We start from the raw sequence: 23353 nt of genomic DNA, 5'->3' as shown, positions 1-23353 counted from the left end.
ACAAGTGGTGGAGTGGTTTTGAATTCAGGCTTCTTTGACTTCAGCGTCCGTATTCTTGACCACACCAGACATCAGAAGAGACTAGCAGTATCAAACATGCAAAATAAAATAATCCATGAATGTTTGATAACACAGTATTTCAAAATTGGCATAGCATACGTTTTATGGGATTCTTTGATTTGGGGGAGAGTAGGAAGCTGGGTCTCATCTTCAATACTTGGAAAAGAGGTCCTTAGTTGCTTGTGTTATTACTATTTTGTCCAGCAAGCTTCCTCTCTTTTAGTGATAGACCCTGTCTGCTTGGCCTTGAGGGTGGGCACATGGCCAAGGCCTGGCCAACCATAACACTTCATGTTTCCTGGACAGAGTAAATGGTTCAGAGGACAAGTGATGCAAAAAGGGTCATTGTCCAGAGGAGTCAGAGAAATGAGAGACGTGATATCTTAGACCTCAGGCAAATATTGATACATCCTGCAAGGTACCTCATTCCTAATAAAGCGGGGTGGAGACCGTTGACTGTCATCCCTGACTGTCATCCCATATTCATTCTCCTCTTCATCTAGCAACAGAACCCTCAAGCCTACATTTTCCAGTCTCCTTTGGACACACTGGGGCCAGTCTACAATTTGATCTGAAACCATCAGTCATGTACGTTTCCATTCTCTTTTCCCCATTCATGTAGGCTGAAAAGCAAATGTGACTCAGCTTTAATCTTTAGGGGAAGACAATACCTTAGAAGTTGAACATGTTAGATAGTTTAGGATAAACTAGGAGAGAAATAGTTTTTTACAGTGCTGTCACTCACTGGAAACAGTGCATGCACGTGGTGTTAGATTGTAAAGGCAATGCATAAGACGAAAATCCATTTAGGCATAGTCATAAAAAGGAAGGACGTACTGATTCATGCTACGATATAGATGAACCTTGAAAGTTATGCTAAGTGAAAGAAATCAGACACAGAAGGCCATATGTTGTATGATTCCATTTACATGAAATGTCCAGAATTAGTAAATCCATAGAGACAGAAGGTAGATTAGTGATTGCCAGGGGCTAGAGGGGGTGTTGCGGTGCAGAGTGACTGCTAGGGGGCACCAGGCTTCTTTTTGGGGTGATGAAAATGTTCTGGAATTAGCAGTAATGACTATGCAACTTTCTGAAAGCAGTAAAACCCACTGAACTGTACACTTTAAAGGAGTGAATTTTATGGTATGTGAATTATATCTCCAAAAATCCATTTAGGCTAAATTACCCTTGAAAGTCCTTCTCACAGAGCCTAATACAGCTAGTTTTACCTTCAATGTAAAAAATAAATTGCCTTTTTAACTTTGAGTTGAGTACTAAAGTAGTATGCTTGCATTAAGGAGCCCTGTTACCAAAAAATGTATCTTATAACTTGAGTCACACTCTGTTGTGTGAGATTCTTACATTATAAAGGGTAAGGGATATATTAGAGGTATTCATAAGGGAATATGTATACCCCTGGGGATAAAAGAAGACTTTCCAAGAGGTCCTCAGGCACAGATAGTTTTAAGGAAATGAATTTCCAGGTCCTCAACTCCCACGTGTTATCTTTTCTAGATTGATCTGTGGCTAAGTTGTCATGTCATTATGTCCTATTGTCCTTTCCTACCTCCCATTTTTCAATTTATAAGAGAAAGGCATACTCAACCTGTAATAAATTCTTACCAGGGTAGAAACTTCAGGGTGCCAACCTGACAATTTGAGATACTCTTGTTTGGGGAAGCCTCCTTTAAATCAAGGACCATAAAGCCATGATGTTGGCTTTATGGGTGTTGCATTTTTCCTTGTCTTATATTTTTGGCATTTAATTCAGAAGGAGTCCAATCAGCCGAATAAGATTATAGTAAAATTCCTGTCATTCACTTCTACATATTTAGAGGAAAAGTCTATAAAAATGAAAGCTAGGAATAGAAGTTCAGGTCTCTATTCGGCACATAATTACTGGATTCCCACACCTCCATCACTATAAAGTAGATACTCTAGCAGAGTGTAAAAAGAAGGCGGCAGCGGATGAACGGGTCGGAGGTTGGAGGGCACATCCTTTCCCTGAGACCAACAAAAACGCAGTAGTTTCTTACACTCGGGCTAACTGCAGCGCCCACAACGGCACACATTTCTGCTCACTGGTTGAGTCCACAAGCCTGGCAGTCCTTTCTAAAAGCATGGTTGGGTTTAAATGATACGTGGCCTGTTTAGGCCGGCTCCAGCGAAACATCCAAACACCCGGCGGGAAGCACGCTCTCTCCGCTGAGCGGGTGCCCCCAGTCGCTCCACCAGGAGCGTGGGAAGGGCGGGGCGAGCGGGCAGCAAGCAGCTCGAACAGCCACATGGTTTGCCTACCGTTTCCCAGGAGGGCCGAGAGGGCGTGGAAGACGAACGGGTGCCTCCACCACTGTGACAGCACCGACCACAAGCGTCGGCCTACCGAACCCCTACGTCACACCTTGCTGGGCTTCGCCAAGGACGTGCGCGAGAACCAGGACAAGCCTCCGCGCCTGGCTCCGCCCACCGCGCTCGTAGCCCCGCCCAGCCCCGCCCAGTAATGGGGGCCCACCCGTCGCACTTCCGGCGTCAGCCTCCGGACCGGCCTCGGTCGCTTTTTACTTCCCTCTCCCAGGCTTTCTTCCCCCGCCCCCATCTTCTTTAACACTGTCACGTGAGGGGCGAGCGCGGGGGCTGCTGGGATAAGTACGCCGGTGGGTCAGGGTTCGGCCTCAACATGGCGGTTCCTGTCGGGCGGCGATCAACGCTTTGCCGTCGGGAGGATTAACTGGCGATTGTTGGCGTCTCCACCTATCAGGGTGGAATGCAAGGACGCCGGGGCGAGCGCTGAGGAGCGGCGGTGACGGAGAGGGGTCGGTGGCGGGTGCCCCGGGAGCCGAGGCGGCGGCGTCTGTTCTGTTGGTCTCAAGACTTCAGTGTCGGGCCCCGCCCGGCCGAGCCGGGCCGGGCCAGGCCGGCGGGCGGCGGCAGTAGCTGCTGCAGCCGCAGGATCAGCCTCTGAGAGTGGGCAGGAGGGCGGGCGCCGCTGCTGCCTCTGCCGCGGTGATGGCCCAGTGTGTACAATCAGTGCAGGAGCTCATCCCGGACTCCTTCGTCCCCTGTGTCGCCGCGCTGTGTAGCGACGAAGCCGAGCGGCTCACTCGTCTCAATCACCTTAGCTTCGCGGAGTTGCTTAAGCCCTTCTCTCGCCTCACTTCTGAGGGTATGTGGTCTCCCCTTTTCACTGAGCTCCCGCAAATCTGGAGCCGGGAGAGGGAAGTTGGGGGCGGGCAGGGAAGAGAAGGGCGGTGTTTACATTCCGGAGCCGGTAGAGTGGCGTTGGGCTGGGGCCCCGCGGTGTCTCCGGTGGCCGCAGGAGGAGGGGCCGTGAGGTGGTCAGGACATCATGGTCCTAACCTCCAGTTTTTCTAGGCACTTCCCCGACAAGCCAGACTGTTAGGTAATTAAAAATGTGAGCCCCAGAGAAGGGCATTGAGACTGTTCTCAGCTGCCACAGGGAGGGAATTAGGAAGTTGCAAAGCAGAGCAGGGTAAGAAGATGCTCCCTGTTAGACCGATTAGGTCTTAGGGGAAGACGACGAATCATTTTTCCCTGGGAGTTAAACCGGGCTTTCAAAGTTGTCTTGAGTATTATATTCTATGCAGTGAGGTGCATCCCCTTCAAGAGTTCTGTTAAGTTATTTTACTTTTTTCTTTTGAGAATTCAAACATTTCCTTAGGTATCCAGTATTTTACTTAATCTCTCAAGAAAATAAAAAGAATTATAAAATTAATGAAACTTGCAGCAGCCTTTTTTTGCCTAATAGACGGGGAAGTAAGGACAAGTTGTAGTTAATTTAATCGAGATAGTTGGAGTTATGATTTATAGGGATGGAAAAGTCCTGAATTTTTTTTTCAGTTAAAAGTTTAATCAACGGGAGAAATATCTTTTATAGAAGACTTGCCTGTTTTCTCCAGCTTTAGATTCTTTATTAGGGAAAAGTAAGTGTAATAATAGTCAAGTGTGGTTTAACCAATATCTTTACCTGTACTTTGCAAACAGAACATAGCAAAGTATAGGTAAAGTTCTGTGTTAAGAACTTAAAAATAAAAAGGTTCTATAATAAAGCTGTGTCAAGGCAACGACCATGTTTATTTGATTATGACTTCACACAAAAAAATGCTGCGCCATAAATTTATTTATTTACATGCCACACGTGTGTATTCTTGGGGAGAATATCTCCATTATAAGTTTGCTTTTGTATTTATTATTTTTTAAAAATAAATTTATTTATTTATTTATTTTTGGCTGTGTTGGGTCTTCGTTGCTGTGCGCGGGCTTTCTCTGGTTGCGGCGAGCAGGGCCTACTCTTTGTTGCGGTGCGCGGGCTTCTCATTGCGGTGGCTTCTCTTGTAGAGCATGGGCTCTAGGCGTGCGGGCTTTAGTAGTTGTGGCTCGTGGGTTCAGTAGTTGTGGCTCACGGGCTCTAGAGCGCAGGCTCAGTGGTTGTGGCCCACGCACTTAGTTGTTCCGCGGCATATGGGATCTAACCGAGCCAGGGCTTGAACCCGTGTCCCTTGCATTGGCAGGCGGATTCTTAACCACTGCGCCACCAGGGAAGCCCTCACTTTTGTATTTAAAGGAGAGAGAGAGAGAGAGAGAGAGAGAGCGAGCGCGAGCGAGCGAGCTATCCAAAAAAGCAAAGATTGGGAACTCTTGGATTTTCTTCAGAATGTACTTTAGCCATCCATCTCATCTCCTCCAGTATTGTCCTAAAGTCAATAAAAACAACAAAGCGTGCTACATTCTTAAATTCTTAAAAGACAAAGCAGTGCGTTTGATTTTGAGCTGTGTGCTCTTTCCTGCTTTGTTAATAAAGAATAATAATGCTAACACCTATACCTACTTACGTAGCATTTGTCTTTGAGTTCTCCTTGAGTCCTAGGAAGTAGATACCGTTAATACCATTTTAAATTTGAGGACGTTGAGGCCCAGAGATGTTAACTTGTCCAGTCTTACAGGTGGGAAAGATTTAAAAACAGGCAATTTGATTCAAGACAAGGTGTCCTTAATCAAGTCATCTTATCTGCTGGTAATATTTAGAATCACCTATTCACACAAGGGAGCAGTGCTGTCCAGTAGTAACATAATGTGCATCACATGTATAACTTTTATTTAGTAGTCACATTTAAAAAGGTGAAGAGAAATGAGTGAAAGCAGTTTAAGTAATATCTTTTTTAACGCAGTATTTCCAAAATGTTGCCATTTCAACATGTAGTAAATATACAAAAATCTTAATGAGATATTTTTCATTTTTTTATTGCTAAGTCTTTGAAACTTGGTGTGCATTTTACACTTATATTACATCTCAGTTTGGACTAGATATGTTTCAAGTACTCAGTAGACACATGTAGATGGTGCCTCCTGTATTGGACAGTGCAGTGAATAGAGGCTGAAATCAGTACTCTGCTTTCCTTGTGTAGACTGCAAAAGATTTAGGGAAGGGGTATAATGAGTTGGACTTTAATAGGTAGACAGTTGGTGGAAAAGAAGAGGGTGGGCATTCCCTGTCGAGGACAGGGATGAGGTTAGAATGGTATGGGCAAAGGTATAAATTATGATTGAGTGGTTGGGGGGGAACAGTGGGAAAAGTCCCTATTGCGTACAGGATAGTAAGGGAAAATGCCTAGATAAGGAAGGATCTTGAATTCTAGGAAAGGAATTTTTGATTTCATATCTAATGGTAAATATGTGGCACTCACAGATTTCTTAAGCAAGGGTATGGAGTTTTCGGGGAGTTGGTGTGGTTTATAGGCAATTGAGTTTTTTTTTTTTAATAAAGTTTTGTGTGCTACGTAAAAACAAAAGATATCATTATTTTATTTTTCAAAATATTTTCTGTAGTACACCAGTTGTATGTTTCCTGGAAAAATTTTGTGGTCAAAGAAGTTTGCTTAATATAGCACGTGTTTGGGAGAATTAGTGTCCTTCAGCATATGGAGAGTTCTGGGAACACCTGCTGTAAAGAGACCTTTTAAAAACTTAATCCAGTATTTCCCAAATTTATTTGAACATGGAGTTGATTTTTCAGATAACTATCTTGAGCAACCAGTACTCCATGGGCAGCACATACTGGGGAATGTTGCTTCATAGTACAGTATTCAAGAAACTATATTTATATGGTAGTCTATAAAAGTAAGGTAATGGTAGAGCTGAATTTCACCCCGAAATTGAGATGTTATATGATACATAACATCACCTTTTGTGACATTATAATCTTAATGAAGCCTTAATATAATTATTTAATTCTGAACCTTTGGATTTTTTGTGTGTGATTTAAGAGCATTTCTCAGTCATTCTTAGTTTTTGCCTTTCTCTTTATTAAGTTGGTTTTGTGCTACTCCAGTGTATTACTTAACTATTGTTGTGTAACAAACAATTTGTGTAACAAATTATTCCAAAACTTAGCACCTTAAAACAAAAGCATTTATTATCTCTCAGTTTCTCAGGAATCTGGGAGTGGCTTAGCTGGACAGTTCTCTCTTGAGGTTACAGTGGAGCTGTTAGCAGGGGCTGTGGTCATCTAGGGCTGGAGGATCCGCTTCCAAGCTCACTCATATGGTTGTTGGCAAGTCTCACTTCCTCACTGGATGCTGGCCTGAGACCTCAATTCTCTGCCATGTGGGCTTCTCCATAGGTTCCCTGAATATCCCCATGACATAGCAGTTAGCTTATCCCGGAGGGAATGATCAGAACCCAAGATGGAGGCTGAACCCTTTTTTTTAAAAAAATTATTTATTTATTTATTTATTTATTTATGGCTGCGTTGGTTCTTTGTTGCTGCATGCGGGCTTTCTTTAGTTGGGTCGAGGGGGGGCTACTCTTCGTTGCGGTGCACGGGCTTCTCATTGCGGTGGCTTCTCTTGTTGTGGAGCACGGGCTCTAGGCATGTGGTCTTCAGTAGTTGTGGCACGCGGGCTCAGTAGTTGTGGCTTGCAGGCTCTAGAGCGCAGGCTCTGTAGTTGTGGCGCATGGGCTTAGTTGCTCTGCGGCATGTGGGATCCTCCCGGACCAAGGCTCGAACCCGTGTCCCCTGCACTGGTAGGCGGATTCTTAACCACCGTGCCACCAGGGGAGCCCTGAACTCTTACAACCGTATCTCAGAAGTAGTATACCATTGTTTTTGCTGTGTTCCATTGGTCACACATACCAGTCCTGGGATGTGGGAGGGGACTCCACCAGAGTATATACCAGGAAATAACCGGGATCATTGGGTGCCATTTCAGAGTCTGGCTGCCACACATAATAACTCATTTCTGGATTATTAGTAAGATTACCCAGTAACTAATAACGTAATAACTGGTTAACCCGTTCTGAATATAGGGCTCAACTAGGATAACCTTTTTGTGTTAACTCTTACGGATACTAGAGTCAATTTAAAATTTCAAAAGAGGTTTAATACACACATGGCTACTTATGTTGTTTGACAATTACGGATCAACCCTTCAAGGAAACTACTTGTATAGTACGTACTAAAAATATCAGAAATGTACCATAGTATTTTTGTGTTTTTTGGTCTCTGTTTCATAGTTAGACCAGCTGAGAAGTTTCATTAGGGAGAGAGGCCTGCATGTTTATTTAAATAATTTAGAAAACAAACAATTACAGATGGATGCAGAGAATACAAGAAACATCCAGGTCCTCATTACCTAGAGCCAATGAATCTTGTCATATTTGCTTTGTATCTTTTCCTTTCCTTTAAAAAGAAACATTATAGATAGAGTTGAATTCACCTTTTTACCCTTCCTCAGTCCCATTTCTTTCCTTCTTTCATCATAGGTAATCATTATAATGGCATTTGCCTGTATACTTTATGTACATATATTTAGTTTTGCAATACAAGTACACATATTCATGCCACGTGTATTTTAAAAAGATTTTTGTCTTATGTTTTTTAATTAAAGATTTAGAAGTCAACAGAACACACAGGAAATTTAGGAAGACAGTTTTTTGTTTTTGTTTTTTTTTTGTGGTACGCAGGCCTCTCACTGTTGTGGTCTCTCCCGTTGCGGAGCACAGGCTCCGGATGCGCAGGCTCAGCGGCCATGGCTCACCGGGCCTAGCCTCTCTGCAGCATGTGGGATCTTCCCGGACCGGGGCACGCACCCGTGTCCCCTGCACAGGCAGGCGGACTCTCAACCACTGCGCCACCAGGGAAGCCCAGGGAGACAGTTTTTAACAGATGTAACTTTATTTAAAATGTAGGCGGGCTTGAGCTTAAAAGTTTGGTATAAAGAATTTTCCATTGGCGAAAATAATGTCAGTTTTTACTGGGTAGGTACCCAGAGTCAGTTTTCCAAAAAGTGCCTCGTTTTTGTATATGATCCATGATGTACTTGAAATAGAGTATGTTGTACATGCTGCCTCCATCTTAACTATACAGTCATGTGTCAGGCTTGTGCTGAGTGCTTTACACTTACTATGTCTTCTAAGAATATCTCACCTAAATCCTTCAAATAACCTTGTGAAGTACGTTACTTTCTTTATATGTTATAGATGAAGAAATTGAGCATGGGAAAGTTTAAAAGCTGTTTAGGGTAACCCAGTTAATAAGTGGTGGGTTGGAATTTCAAATAAAGTCTGACTCCAAAAGTTGGGTCCTTAATACAGTGGACTGCTTTTTTTAAATTTTTATTTATTTTTATTTATTTATTTTTTTTGCGGTACGCGGGCCTCTCACCGTTGTGGCCTCTCCCGTTGCGGAGCACAGGCTTCGGACGCGCTGGCTCAGCGGCCATGGCTCACAAGCCCAGCCGCTCTGCGGCATGTGGGATCTTCCCGGACCGGGGCACGAACCCGTGTTCCCTGCATCGGCAGGCGGACTCCCAACCACTGCACCACCAGGGAAGCCCAATACAGTGGACTGCTTCTTATAGTACCATGGCAACTAATCATCTTGTCTTATATTTATGAGAAAAAAAATGCTCACATTTCCTTCTGTGCACCGTGGACACTGTCTTGCTACCGTCGCCTGAGAACCTGTTCCTTGACCTTGAAGCCCTGAACCAGTGGTTATAAATCCCATAGACTGAGCCAAGGCAGAGAGGAGGCAGGAGGTATTGGGTTAGGAGAAGGGATCTGGGCATTGTTTTTTTCTTTCTTTCTTTCTTTCTTTTTCATAGACTTTATTTGTTAGAGCAGTTTTAGGTTCACAGCAAGACTGAACAGAAAATACAGAGAGTTCTCATATACCTCCTTTTCCAACACACGCACAGCCTCCCCCCACTGTCAACATCCCGCACCAGAGCGGCATTGATTTTTATGATACTAGAATAGGGGCTGAGAATGCAGGCATCGCTATCGGAGGAGCAGAGAAAGCCTGCATGCAGTATTTAATTCCCTTTCTTCCCTTTTACTATTTTCAATGTTGATACCATAGACCTCACACTGCCGTGGACCAGCCTTAGGGTGAGGTGAGAATTAGACACTTGGTATGGATCGTAGTTGGTCCCTGGCAACTCCAACATAAGAGGAAGGAAGGACCTAGAGTAGAGTAGTTGTGAGCAGTAGCATTGCGGGAGAGGAAGGTTAGACTGTTTAGCTAGCCCTTTTGGTGTATAATGGAATGTTGTAAGTCAGTTGTATTCTCGAAGACTGTTCCACTTGGAATTTCTGGTTTCCAAATTGAGCATCCTCTATAAACCATTAACCCATTTTTTTATTGTTGTAATAGTTGGCCTGTTACGCTTTGTATAGAAATAATTTCAAGTTTTTTTCTTTTTTCTTTTTAAGTTCATATGAGAGATCCCAATAATCAGCTTCACGTAATCAAAAACTTGAAGATAGCAGTAAGCAACATTATCACCCAACCACCTCAGCCTGGAGCGATTCGGAAGCTTTTGAATGATGTTGTTTCTGGCAGTCAGCCTGCAGAAGGATTAGTAGCTAATGTGATTACGGCAGGAGATTACGACCTCAACATCAGTGGTATGTAATAAGGTTTATTATTATTTTTAAAATGATGTTTTCTTTTTATTAGAAAAGGTAATTCTATAACTTGGAAATCATTCAACACTTAAGTGATTGCTGAGTGCTAGAGCCTGGAAATACAATGTTGAAAAAAAAAGTCCTTGCTTTTAAGGAGGTTACAGTCAAGTAAGCAGGCAGCCATTCAAATAACTATGAATTATGTGATTTCACTTTACTTTTTCATAATGAAAAATTTTTTTTGTAGTTCTAATTGTAAAGTTAGTACAGGCTCCTTGAGGGCAGGAACTATGGCTCTTTATTTTATTCCTAGTATCTAAAGTAATGCCTAGATCATAAGCATAATAAATATTTCTTGAATGAAACAACTGACGGTAGATAAAACTATTCTTTTGTGACATTAAGTAATACTATGATTACATAAAAAGCATTAAGTTTATTATATTTTTTATCTTAGCGCTAAGTGGAGGAAATGTTTATGATATATAAATAAATATTTGATCTTAATCTGATTTGAATGGTAAATGTTTTCATAATAGGATAGGTAGGTAAAATTATGTAATACTATGTAAAGTGAGTTAGCAGTGGTTGGTGTGACTCTTTTCCAGTATGAAAAATACTTAATGGGGAGACATGGGATAGATTTTTAGAGGGGAAAGATTAAAAGTACATCATCTGGGAGTTCCCTGGCAGTCCAGTGGTTAGGGCAGTGCGCTTCCATTGCGGGGGAGCACGGGTTCGATCTAAGATCCCGCATGCTGCGTAGTGCGGCCAAAAAAAAAAAGAAGTACATCATCTAATTAGGATATTTTAGCAGCCTAATAAAATAATCTTCTTAGATCAGTATAGCTCATAATCTATTACTTTAACACCTCCTAATTGCATATTTAAAGATTTTCCCAAACATACAAAGAGAAGTTAAGTGGCATGTTTTAAATGCTGAAGTTAGTTGGTTGCACTTGTATGGTTAGAAATATCTGTAGATTTATTTTGTTTAAATGTTTATAATTTTTCTTCTTTCTTTGACATTTTAATTCCAGCAAGGCAAGTTAACTAAGACTAAGTTTAGAAGATTATGGTTATCTTTGTAAATCAAAAGAATCCATTTTCAGGATACATATTTTAAGCAGTTCCTGGCATAACATGTTTTCAACATGAGGCAAAATTTGCAGATTTCTGGGAGAAAGCGGTGGAATTTGAACTATTTCTGTCATCAATGGAAAATTCATGTTGAGATGTGAAGGGCAATGAATCAAGGGCCAGAGTTATCCAGTAGTTAATTGGATAACTTGAATAAGTCACTTATTCAGAATCCGTTTTATTCTCTGAAAACAAGAGGAATTGGCTGGATTACGTCTTAAGGCCTCTTCTAGACTGTTAATCTTGTGATTCTATTTTATAGGGACTTTAACATTTTTATTATACATGCAACAAATATTTATTGATTTCCTACTGTATGCTTTGCATTGAGATCAGAGATGAATGAGATGCTATATATAACTTCATATATTAGTCATATATCTGGTCAATAATTATAATACATTCGAATTTATAGTATCTTAAAATGACAATACGTTGTAATAGAGATATGGTATATCCAATATGCCAAAGTGCTGAGGGGCACAGAGAGAAGGATTAACTTTAAAAAAAAATTATCTTTTTCTATACTGAAAATATTTTCCTAACCTCCAAAGCTTATATACCTTTTACTTAAAAAATTTTTTTAATTTATCAGAATGATATATACATAGAGACATAATGCTAAAAAGACTTGTGAGGAACAAGCAACAGTTGATCTGCTCTCTGCACCCCTGCCCCACCAACTCTTTTCTCTGGTATTCATTTCGTGTTTCTAAGTAATATTTTTATATGACTATTTATGGCCTAATTAAAATTTTTATTTATTGATTTCTCATTATAATTGATGAAGATTTAGCTTAATTACTCCCCTTCCTCCATCTCCCTAATGCACTCTTCATAATTTTTTATTAATACTCACTGTTTACAGTACTGTGACTGAGTATTCACTTCTTCATTGCTGAGCCGAATGTTGGACTTTCAGTTCATTCTTACACAGCTCTTGTTTTTTTTTTTTTTTTCAGTATTTAGTAATTGCCTTTTTAAAAACAATTTGCCCAGAGTTCTTTGTATTTTTTACTAGTCCCTCAAACTTCTAATAGCCTCTCACTCAGTAAGATTTTCCCCTTGACAGATTAATTTATGAGATAATCCATTTATTAAGATCTCCTTCCTGAAGTCTTCTCTCTTTCTACTCCAGGCATTCTCAATGGGGAATGATACCATCCGTCAGGGGGGGTGAAAATTTGGTACCTGGGGAGCAAAAATATTAGATATTATAATGGTTTGTGGCTCTCCAAAGGACCACAGTCTGTAAATGGATACACAGTATATATATATCTAAGTATGTAAGAATATTTTTAAGTATTCTTTGGGGAGAATGATCAATCAGAAAAATGTCTAAAAAGGCTCATGGGGGGAGATAATGAAATAAAAGTTTCAAAACACTGTTCTACTCAGTTGTGGTCTAGTTGCTTTCCAAGGCCTGCTCCACTGCTGCCTTTCTGGAGATTTCTTTCCCTTTTCTGTAGCCTCTCATTCATATCTTTTTTGGTGTATTTTGTTGATTTGGTGTAGGACATCTCCAGCAGCTTCCTGAGAAAAGTTGTGTGGAAGGTAAAAAAATTTTTTTTGGGGGGGGGAGGTAAAATTTTTGAGGAATGAATGTCTGAAAAGGTTATTAGTAAATTGTTGTTGGCTTCTTTTAAGTCTTTAAGTTTTCTTCTATCCTATGCTTTTTCTTTCATTTGTATTATTTTTGAGTTTGTTTTGTTCTCTTTTTCATGTTGGAAACTTTCCTTAAATGTCTGGTGAGCCTTTGGCATTATTTTCTATTTCAAATTGAGGTATTATAACCCTGATCGGGCATAAAAAAGTTTGTCGTCTTGTGGACTTCTTTATTGGGTGGTAAGGCTGTGAATAGGCGTGAGAGTTGCCCAGTTTTTATTACTCACAGTTCCTTTTTTTTTTTTGGCCGCACTGCGCAGCCTGCGAGATCCCAGTTCCGCGAACAGGGATTGAACCCGCTCCCCCTGCATTGGAAGCTCGAAGTCTTAACCACTGGACCACCAAGGAAGTCCCTTCTCACTATGAATTATTTGGGGCCATTTAATTATCTTTAGAGAAAGATTCTCAAATCCAATGTCTGGTTGCCTGTATATTAGGGATTGGCGTATTTATTTTTTGATAGTCTGTTAAAGTGGTTTGGTATAGATAGTTTATAGGAACAATGTGGTCATGATTTGGTTGTGAGAAATTTTATCTAATTATATTACATTCTCAGGTCCCTGCCAACATCTCCACATAAGGAAAGATTCAGTGCCATTTGCTTTTAAAAGTGGTTGGAGGCATTACTATAGCTGAACTCCTTAGGCAGATTTTAAAAAAGAATTCCAAGTGGTTAGGACAAATTACAGAAGAAAACAATTTCTTCAGGTTCTTTCCCTGCTACTTAAGGCACCTCCCTTTAGCTTTATTTTTATGTTGGTCTTGAAGACTGGGAATGTGATATGAAGGACTGAATTCATTTTAATAAGATTCTGTTATAACAGAATACTTCTCTTTGGAGATATGAGAGTGGTTTTATCCATTGTAAATAAGATTAATTCTCTGTTTGTCTAGAAATACGCTTCTAGTTTTTACAATTAATGTGAGTCATCATACTTTTCATGCATTCTATTTATGAAATACATGTTAGATATTTACCTCATAAGCTTGGCTTAACAGTGCCATGTTTTCTTCATCAGATTGGTCAATTAAAGCTAGTGTTCCTGGGGCTTCCCTAGTGGCGCAGTGGTTGAGAGTCCGCCTGCCGATGCAGGGGACGCGGGTTCGTGCCCCGGTCTGGGAAGATCCCACATGCCACGGAGTGGCTAGGCCCGTGAGCCATGGCCGCTGAGCCTGCGCGTCCGGAGCCTGTGCTCCACAGCAGGAGAGGGCACAACAGTGAGAGGCCCGCGTACCGCAAAATAATAATAATAATAAATAAATAAAAAAAAAAAAAAAAAAAAAAGCTAGTGTTCCTTAGTACAGTAATTGGAAAGACACAATGATGGAATTGAAAGAATCTTCATTATATACAGTTATTTCCAGTGGTGGTCTGTTCCAGATTGTTTACACTCCACTCCTTGCCTATTATCTTTTTTTCCATTTAGCTACTACTATTATTAGCATTTCTGTCTAATTTTTCTAAAACGGAGTTAACTTTTATCTATCCTATCATCTACTATCTATTGTGTTTACTTTTTTTTTTTAAGGCAATTAAAAATTTTTTTTCAAATTTTATTATTTGGCTGCGTTGGGTCTTAGTTGCAGCACATGAGATCTTTGTTGCAGCACGCGGGATCTTTTGTTGTGGTGTGCAGGCTCAGTAGTTGTGCTGTGTGTGCTTAGTTGCCCCGCGACACGTGGTATCTTAGTTCCACAACCAGGGATGGAACCCGCATCCCCTGCATTGGAAGGCGGATTCTTACCCACTGGACCACCAGGGAAGTCCCTATTGTGTTTACTCTTCTTTTGTTTTTAATATAAATTTGCTTATTTATTTATTTATATTTGGCTGTGTTGAGTCTTCGTTGCTGCGTTCGGGCTTTCTCTAGTTGCGGCGAGTGGGGGTCACTCTTCGTTGTGGTGTGTGGGCTTCTTATTGCGGTGGCTTCTTTTGTTGCGGAGCATGGGCTCTAGGTGCGCGGGCTTCAGTAGTTGTGGTGCGCTGGCTCAGTAGTTGTGGTTCGCAGGCTCTAGAGTGCAGGCTTAGTAGTTGTGGCGCACGGACTTAGTTACTCCGCAGCATGTGGGATCTTCCCGGACCAGGTTCGAACCCATGTCCCCTGCATTGTCAGGTGGATTCTTAACCACTGTGCCATCAGGGAAGCCAGACATATAGCATTTTAGACTAACACTGTCTAATAGAAATATGTAAGCCATTTACATTATTTTCAGTGTTCTGTAGCTACAATAAAGAATGTAAAAATAGGGCATTCCCTAGTGGTCCAGTGGTTAGGACTCTGCGCTTTCACTGCCGAGCACCCAGGTTCAATCCCTGTAGGCGAACTAGATCCCACAAGCTGTGCATTGTGGCCAAAAAAAAAACCCCACAATGTAAAAAGAAACCGGTGAAATTAATTTTAATAATATATTTAATTTAATTCCAGTTTATATATATATATATACACACACAAAAATATTATCATTTCAAATGTAATAAATGGAAAATTTTATCCTTTTTTTGTATTGTCTTAGAAATCTTACGTGTATTTTACGCCTATAGCACACCTCAGTCAGACAAGCTACATTTCAGGTGCCCACTAGCCACATGTGGCTAGTGGCTACCTACTTTATTAGACTCTGATGACAATGGTGAAATTTATCATATACAGAAATCCCAGTCTGTGAGTCTTCAGATGACAGTATCCAGGACAATTTTTCTCAAGCTCAAGAACTGATGAGTGAACAATGTATTTCTAAGAACAAAAAGAAAATATAGTATTTTCATCCAGCTAATCACTAATTTAACAGGAAAGACTTCACACAATATTTTGAGATGATAACCTAGACCCTCCCATTTTGTTAAAGGACATGTGACTGTATTCTTTCATCTTTTATGATGTTTGTGTAACAAAATTTACTTGATACAGTTTGTAAGTGGACAAATGCTGAAAGCAGGTATGTGTATGAAGGTAATCTGAAAGAATTAGATGATGTAGAATAAAAAATTTATTAGCTTGATCGTTCTGTTTGCTGTTTAGAAGTCTAAAGAATGAAAACGTTTTGCAGTGATGGAGCAAATAGAGTGACCTTTTTCTTTTCAGTGAATATGAGCCATCACATTTTTCCAAAATATTGCACCTTGACTATGCAAGTGCAAGAAGAACCAGAAGTAATGATAAACTAGAAGTTGTTAGAGATGTGTTTGAATCTGGAATTGGTATTTACATGATGAATGTGTTCTAGGTTTGTGCATGATAGTTGATGAACAGTTAGTTGCATTTAAAAAACGTTGCCCAACTGAGGCATGTATCTTTAAAACGGGGAATATATGGAATACAATTTGAGTTTGCTTTACTAAAATTTATTAAAAAGTTTGGTATGGTTTTAGTCTTAATTCTGTAAATAATTTGTAAAATGAATTAAAAAATACAATAAAGTATCAAGGGTCAGTTAGATACAGATAGTAAATGCAGTGACTATTTTTCCTGATATACTGAGGGTTAAAAGGAATATAGTTTCAATAAAGGACAACCTGTTTTAAAAAGTCTTCTCCTGTGGTATGTGAGAAATTTAATAATTGGGCATAAGTAATCATGACTCTCATCTCTTTAGAATACTTTGATTTTTGCTGATTTTTCTGAAAATACTTGATTAGAAATATTCTCTTCAAGGATAGTTCTCAAGGTTGTTGTTAAAATACAAGGTTAGTATTCCTTAGCTCTTCATATTATTTAAGATTTGATTTGCAAAATGCTCATAAATGTTATATGAGTTCTGGTTTTAGTTTGTTGGTGCTTTTGTAGTCTAAGATACTCTGAATTAAACCATATATTCTGATAATCACTGTGTTGTCAAGTATTTTTGACCTTGAAACTGTATTTTAAAGAATTAAATAATTATACAGCATCTAATTACCTGATTTCTTTTCCTTACTTGAATATTTTCATTCTGAAATATACAAAGCTTTGGTACTACTGTTTATCTAAAGTTATAATCAAGTGACAACATTGTGTGGAATTTGTAATATTTCTTAGTGCTTTTTTGTTTAGTGTGAATGGTGGTTCTCAGGTACTTTCAACTTTTGTGAATGATTAGAAAGGGAAAATATGTGATTTACAGGTGACATTTATGTTTAGGGTAGTCAGTCTTTTTCACTGGCAGATTTGGGATTTCTAATGATAGTATTTGGTTTCAGTGGAAGGAGGACCAGAGTTGCTCTAGGTCTTGCTCACTGCCGGCAGCCCTTGTTAGATATGTATTGGAACACTAGTAACTCTGTGTCCGAAGCTACTGGCACTAAGAAGGGAACAAAGAAGAAATGGGGAGAGAGAGAGGGCTGCATTTTGTGAGTGTGAGTGGAGGATGTAGAGCATTATGTTGTTTTTCAGCTCTTAGCTGCCTTCCTTACCCTTCTTACCAAGGGAAAAGTACATTCTGCATAGGGAAACTTGAACTGGTAGGATAACATGGTTGCTGTTTCAATTCCAACCAAAGAACATGTAGAGATGGAAAGGAGTATGAGCAAAATACCGATTTCATCCCAAAATAAGTACAAGAGAATTTTTAAGGGAAGAGAATTGTCACTAAATGTTAGTCTTTTGTTAATATTAAAAAAATAATAAACTTTTTTTTTCTACTTTCTTCAAAAATGTCACTAGAAACAGCAAAAAAGAAAGATGCCCTAGACTTATTGACATGTAAGAAAAATAAAGGGAGACTTCTAGCCCTTCAAGGAAACATGTGGCCGAGGGAAAAACTTAACTCATCAACCTGAATGTGACCCACCTGAAGGATAAAACCCACTTCTGCCATATACATTTAGAAGATTTTCCTGTGCTCCTTATATTCTTTGTTGAGTACCGAGTGTTTTCTTGCACCAGTATTTAGAAAGTATTATTTCCGTTTAAGAACTCCTACATGTGTGTACTTGCTTTTTTTCTTTTTAATTTTAGTTATGTAGACATTTATATTGTTCCAAAGTCAAAACTGTGAAACAAGGTACATTTACAGAGGTCTAGCTTCTGTTCAGTCCCTTACCCTTTCTCATCTGTTCTTTCTTCTTTCTCTTACACATGATGGCATTTGTTGGTGGCATTTATCCTTCTGTTATTTCTCTTTGACAGTATAAGCTAATACATGTGTGGCTTTCTGTATCTTCTTCCCTTTCACAAAAATGTATACTTTTCTGCTGTTGCCTTTTTTCACTTAATGTATCCTGGGAGCACTTCATAGTAATATATATAGATTTTCCCCTTTCTCTTAAAGCTGCCTCCATTTAATGTCCCCCCCGATGGACATGTAGGTTTTCTAGTCTTTTATTCCAGATAGTGTTGCAATGGATTTGGAAGACCTAATTTGTTTATTCAGAACTCCCCAGCCCACCGTGAAACAAACCCCTTTTCATATGTCTACATTTTATATGTCTACGTATGTCTTCATGTGTCTACATATGTCTACAACTTACTGTTATTTGTTAATTTGTTAATAATTTGTTAATGTTGCATCATTGAAGCAACAAACAGAAAAATAATCAAAGCTGATAAAGTCATTTCCCCCATCTGTGGAGATTGCTTCTTCTTTAAAAATTTCATTATCTAATCTTTATATTTTCTTGGCATTGGTATTAAATGAAAATTAATACTAATTTTCAAGATAGAGACTAATTTTGATTCATTTGGGGGGGGAGATATATTTACTGGTTGGTAAGAAAATTGCTTTCCTGTTTTAACAGACTAATCCTTGTCATTCATTCTCCAATTTTTGCCACTTTTCATATATATTGTACTGTTTCTGGGAATGTTTTTCCTCTTTTATAGCAATGAACATGAGATTTTTGTAATAGCCCTCCTAAACAATATGTGGGTTATTCTCATAGGCATTTCTTGCAACTAAAGTTTTTCTGTATATATGGCACCAGGTTGGATATGCTATTCGGTCAAAATGAATAGCTTTTTTTCTTCAACCTTCCCAGTCGTTTAATGTAGTATTATAATGTAAACAAAAAATATACTTGCTGTGTTTTCAGTGATTCTAAGAATAAGACAAAAAAGTACACAAGGTTTTATAGTCAGCATAAGTAAATAGGAATGGTGTATCCTTTTAGTAAAACTGATTTAGATAATCTGCTTAAACCTAATGAAATGACTAAGTTTAACTAAATTTAAATTTTTAACATTAGAATAGTTTTGTTTTTTTTTTTGTGGTACTCGGGCCTCTCACTGTTGTGGCCTCTCCCGTTGCGGAGCACAGGCTCCGGATGCGCAGGCTCAGCGGCCATGGCTCATGGGCCCAGCTGCTCCGCGGCATGCGAGACCTTCCCGGATCGGGGCACGAACCCGTGTCCCCTGCATCGGCAGGCAGACTCTCAACCACTGCGCCACCAGGGCAGCCCTAGAATAGTTTTAATGTAAAATGCTTAGCATGGAGCAAGAGAGATTTGAAATTTTAAGAATCACATCATATACATGTATACAAAAAGTGAAAACACACGTCTTTGTATTTGATTATAAGGTAAGTATGCTTTGAAATTCCATTTGAAGAGGTTTAGTTGCTATCATACGCAAGTAATCAAATTATAAAGTAGGGTTTGTCAGCCTCACCACTGTTGACATTTTGAACAAATAGTTCTTTGCTGGGGTCGGGGGGTGCTGTCTTGTTCTCCCCATTGTAGGCTGTACTGCATCATTCCATCATTCCTGACCTATTTCCCTAGATGCCAGTAGCACCCCCTCCCTATCCCTGGTTGTGACAGCTCAGAGTATCTCCTGACATTGCCAAATGTTTACTGGGGGTCACGATCACTCTTGGTTGAGAACCACTGTTGGGAAATAATACCATTTATATAAAGGAGCTACTTACGACAACATGACTAGTGGCAGGGATATAAAACTTTAGTTCTAAAATCTGTTTATTCATGTAGCTAACATTGAAAGCATTAATAAGTAAGCTGTGGGATCATTGGGTAGGTTTAGGAATAGGTCAGTTTTATTTTTGCAAATATATATACTGCCATTTATGAATATATTTGTGTGTGTGGCTTATACGCATACATTACATATGTATCTTAAAGCAAAAGTGAAAAATGCTTGTGTATTGCTAGAAATGATGTTTCATACCTTTTAGGAAAATGGACTTGAAATTTTGTCTGTTGTAAACGGATTCTACTGAGGAATTTTAACTGGTTTATTTATTGTTAATTTTAGCTACTACTCCATGGTTTGAGTCTTACAGAGAGACCTTTCTTCAATCGATGCCAGCATCAGATCATGAATTTCTGAACCACTATTTAGCATGTATCCTTTGACTTTTATGTTCTTTTAAAATCAAATGTTTTGGAAGTTATTAATCTCAGAAAGAGTTATATGAAGGCAAAATTGTTGAGAGGATATAGAGATGGAGAAATTATTGATGATGCTACAAGTTTTATTGCTGTCTTTGTTAAATGGCATCCTAGATACAAGACTGGTGTAACTAATTTTTGATTAAAAAATAAGAATACTAAGGACTTGCTTATTTTTCTTTATCACCCAACTTGATTATTTCATGCTTAATATGTTTTTAAGCTATTTTAGAAAGAAAAAAAGTAAACTGTCAGTGTTAACTGCTTTTGATGATTGCCTCAAAATTAATTGCTTATGCAAAAGCTCATATTTAAAAACAGTTATCCATTTTTTTAGTAATCTGTTTTATAGCTATTAACCTACTTTGACAGTTATGACTTTCATTTTCTTAATGCAGTTACAGTGAAAAGTTGAGATGGGATAGAATATGAGATCACAGTGAGATGGAATGGAGAGATGCAAGATTCAGCAGAATTTTTCATTATGTTGATAGTTGCACAATTTTCATATTGTCCATTTTCATTTTCATGGATTTCCTTATTACATATATAAATGATCTAAAAAACTACCAACAAAATAGCTTTACTATTTAGAACCTTGAATTACTTAGAAATGTTGAAGAAATTATCAATGTTTTATGCTTGCAGGAAAACCTGTAAAATCAGATTTTTATAGCTCAAAAAATATCTCCCTAAAGTTTATATTAATAGGATAATATTTATTATTGTGATAAGTGATAATTACCTTAATATGATTTACAAGGTATGTTGGTGACGTCGTCTAGTGAAGCTGAACCTATGGAACAGTTTTCAAAGTTGTCACATGAACAGCATCGAATTCAGCACAACAATGATTATTCCTACCCCAAGTGGTTTATACCAAATACACTTAAATATTATGTACTTTTGCATGATGTAAGTGCAGGAGATGAACAGAGGTAAGCTTTTTTATTTTTTAAATTTTAAATAACTTCCTGTTAAATGAGTTAATGTTAATTTGGACATGGCTTAAGTTTTTGATATGTTTTTCATCCAAGAAAGTAAAAATTCATTAATAAAACATTTAACTATATCTCTTATTTGAGTTATATTCAACAGCTACATCATTTTATGTTAGATTTCATATGCTTACCCTAAATTTTCTTTCAATGTATATCTCTATTGTAATCTTTGTTCACAAGTGCTTGCCATTTTATACCTATAGATCTTCACTGTTATTTCTTACTTTGTATAATATTATTTCTCATTTTTTTCTCTTTTCTCTTTCCCAGTTTTTCTCTGATTTTTCACTTCCTGGCTTATAGGCACTGCTTTTTTCACTCTTCACTTTCTCATCACTTTATATTTTTAGCCTTAATGTTTTTCACAGTCTGAGAAACATCCAAGCACTTCTTTCTTATGTTCCCTTTAATGTTCATTATTAGTGATTTGCCATAGTCCTTTTATCTTTGGGATAAGAGAATAAATATCTTTAAAGATGAGTTCTTGAAAAATAAGATAATATTAAAACAATTTTACTTTTGTAGCTTTGCAGTTTATTTTGAATTTTGGTTCAGGATGTGGATCAAATTAATCTGTTGTTTCAAACTGTTATTCTGATATCTCAATGCTGTTTAGGATATGCAATTAAATAATTATTTCTTGCCCTTGTTATGAGCACAATCCATCATTTTAAAATAAATTTTCCTCTGTAAGACCACAGAATTGTTCTGAGGGTTACTAATCTTTAGGATTTTTTTGACATCATAAACAATCTGTAGCCTATTGGATAAAGTGTACTATATAAATAGAAATAATTTGAACTGGCTATTAAAATTAGTTTCTATCATTTGAATATGGTATATATCTTCCATATTGGATGGTTATAACTTGGATATTTAAGTGATAATTGCAGTATTAGATCAGTGGTTCTTATGCTTAGCAGTGTCATTGGTAAAGCAAGTAGACATTTAGTTTATTGTACTTGAGTGTATATACATACATGTATACTTATATCTGTGTTTATACAAATTTATAACTATTTTATTTATCCAGCCTTCATTTTATAGTGTGTAATATGATTTAATTATTTGTTAGGCTTGTTATTTGTATAGTATTAGCTTCTGCATTTGAATGTGATATAGGATTATCCATGTGCTTTTTGGCACCAGATGGCTGATTGGTTAAAAAAAAAAAGCTATTTAAATTAGGTTAGCTCTATGTACCAAAATTTCATTTTCCATCAGAATGTACTCTTTGATTCTTAGGCTGACTTATCATTTGAATTATCTTCTCTCCCACTAACTAGCAAGTCTAGTTAACTAAAAGTAAGGAAATCAACTGCTTTTTGTTGTATCTGAGATTAGCTCATGGATCCAGCTATTATAAATTTTGCAAGAGAAAGGGTGGATTTTTATATAATAAATATTTTGGCCGCTTTTCTTGCGTTTTCCCTTTTTACTTCCTCTGAACTGTGTCCCTTTGGAAACTCTAGCAGTGAAAGCTGATTTTTTGGGGGGTGCCCTACTCTTTTTTGTTAGCACTTACATTTTTTTGATAAATGTCTGTTCTCTAAGACAGACGTTCGCAAAGTTGTATTTCCTGAAGACTAGTTCCCATAGTTGAAAGAGTTTCTGATCTATAAGTTTGAAGCCACTCTTTGGAAAATCACAGTACATGTTAGCAAATGGAAGGCTCTGAGGTGGTCTGCTGCAAAAGAGACTGGTTGGCTTGCTTACTGTAGTTCCCCAAACTAGTTTGACCACCAAAACTTTCTGTTTGACTAACATAAGAGTATCTTGCAAAATTTTATTCCATGACGCATACTTTGGTAACTGTGCTTTAAGGTGATAACCAAGCTAGCTGAATTTCAGTTAGGATCATGAACTTTTTGTTTTTAAATTATTCTACCTCTAACGTTTTGTTCTGTCTTTTTTGGGGACTATTTTTTCATGGTTTTTGTATTATTTTAATATTTATTATTGCCTAAGGTCCGCTCCCCATTGGCTACAAACTTTTCCATTTTTTATTTTAGAGCTGAATCAATTTATGAAGAAATGAAACAGAAATATGGAACTCAGGGTTGCTATTTACTTAAAATTAATTCTCGAACACCTAATCGAGCATCAGATGAACAGATACCAGATCCTTGGAGTCAGTATCTCCAGAAAAATAGTATTCAAAACCAGGTATATGTAAAAAACAACAATGAAGCAAACTACAAAAGCTGTATTTCAGTTTTATGGCTAATGGTATCAC

At 38.3% G+C, this 23353-nt stretch overlaps 2 protein-coding genes across 4 annotated transcripts in view; one reads left to right on the top strand and one right to left on the bottom strand.

Moving 5' to 3' along the window:
- RNF125 (ring finger protein 125) overlaps positions 1-2483 on the bottom strand; it is a 112496-nt gene extending 110013 nt beyond the window's left edge. Inside the window, exon 1 of the mRNA XM_082639975.1 lies at positions 2362-2483. The gene's annotated coding sequence lies outside the window, so the exon portion shown is untranslated. The remainder of the gene's footprint in view (positions 1-2361) is intronic.
- Positions 2484-2713: 230 nt separating this feature from the next.
- TRAPPC8 (trafficking protein particle complex subunit 8) overlaps positions 2714-23353 on the top strand; it is a 92745-nt gene continuing 72105 nt past the window's right edge. For all 3 annotated transcript variants that reach the window (XM_082641432.1, XM_082641431.1, XM_082641430.1), the window contains exons 1-5: positions 2714-3226; positions 9796-9990; positions 19980-20069; positions 20880-21054; positions 23130-23283. In XM_082641432.1, coding sequence (XP_082497558.1) covers positions 3070-3226; positions 9796-9990; positions 19980-20069; positions 20880-21054; positions 23130-23283 — 771 coding nt within the window. In that variant the 5' untranslated portion in view covers positions 2714-3069. The remainder of the gene's footprint in view (positions 3227-9795; positions 9991-19979; positions 20070-20879; positions 21055-23129; positions 23284-23353) is intronic.

The sequence above is a fragment of the Mesoplodon mirus genome, assembly GCF_964341445.2.
Source record: "Mesoplodon mirus genome assembly, chromosome: 13".
Taxonomy (NCBI): domain Eukaryota; kingdom Metazoa; phylum Chordata; class Mammalia; order Artiodactyla; family Ziphiidae; genus Mesoplodon; species Mesoplodon mirus.
This window is presented reverse-complemented; position numbering and strand designations above follow the sequence as displayed.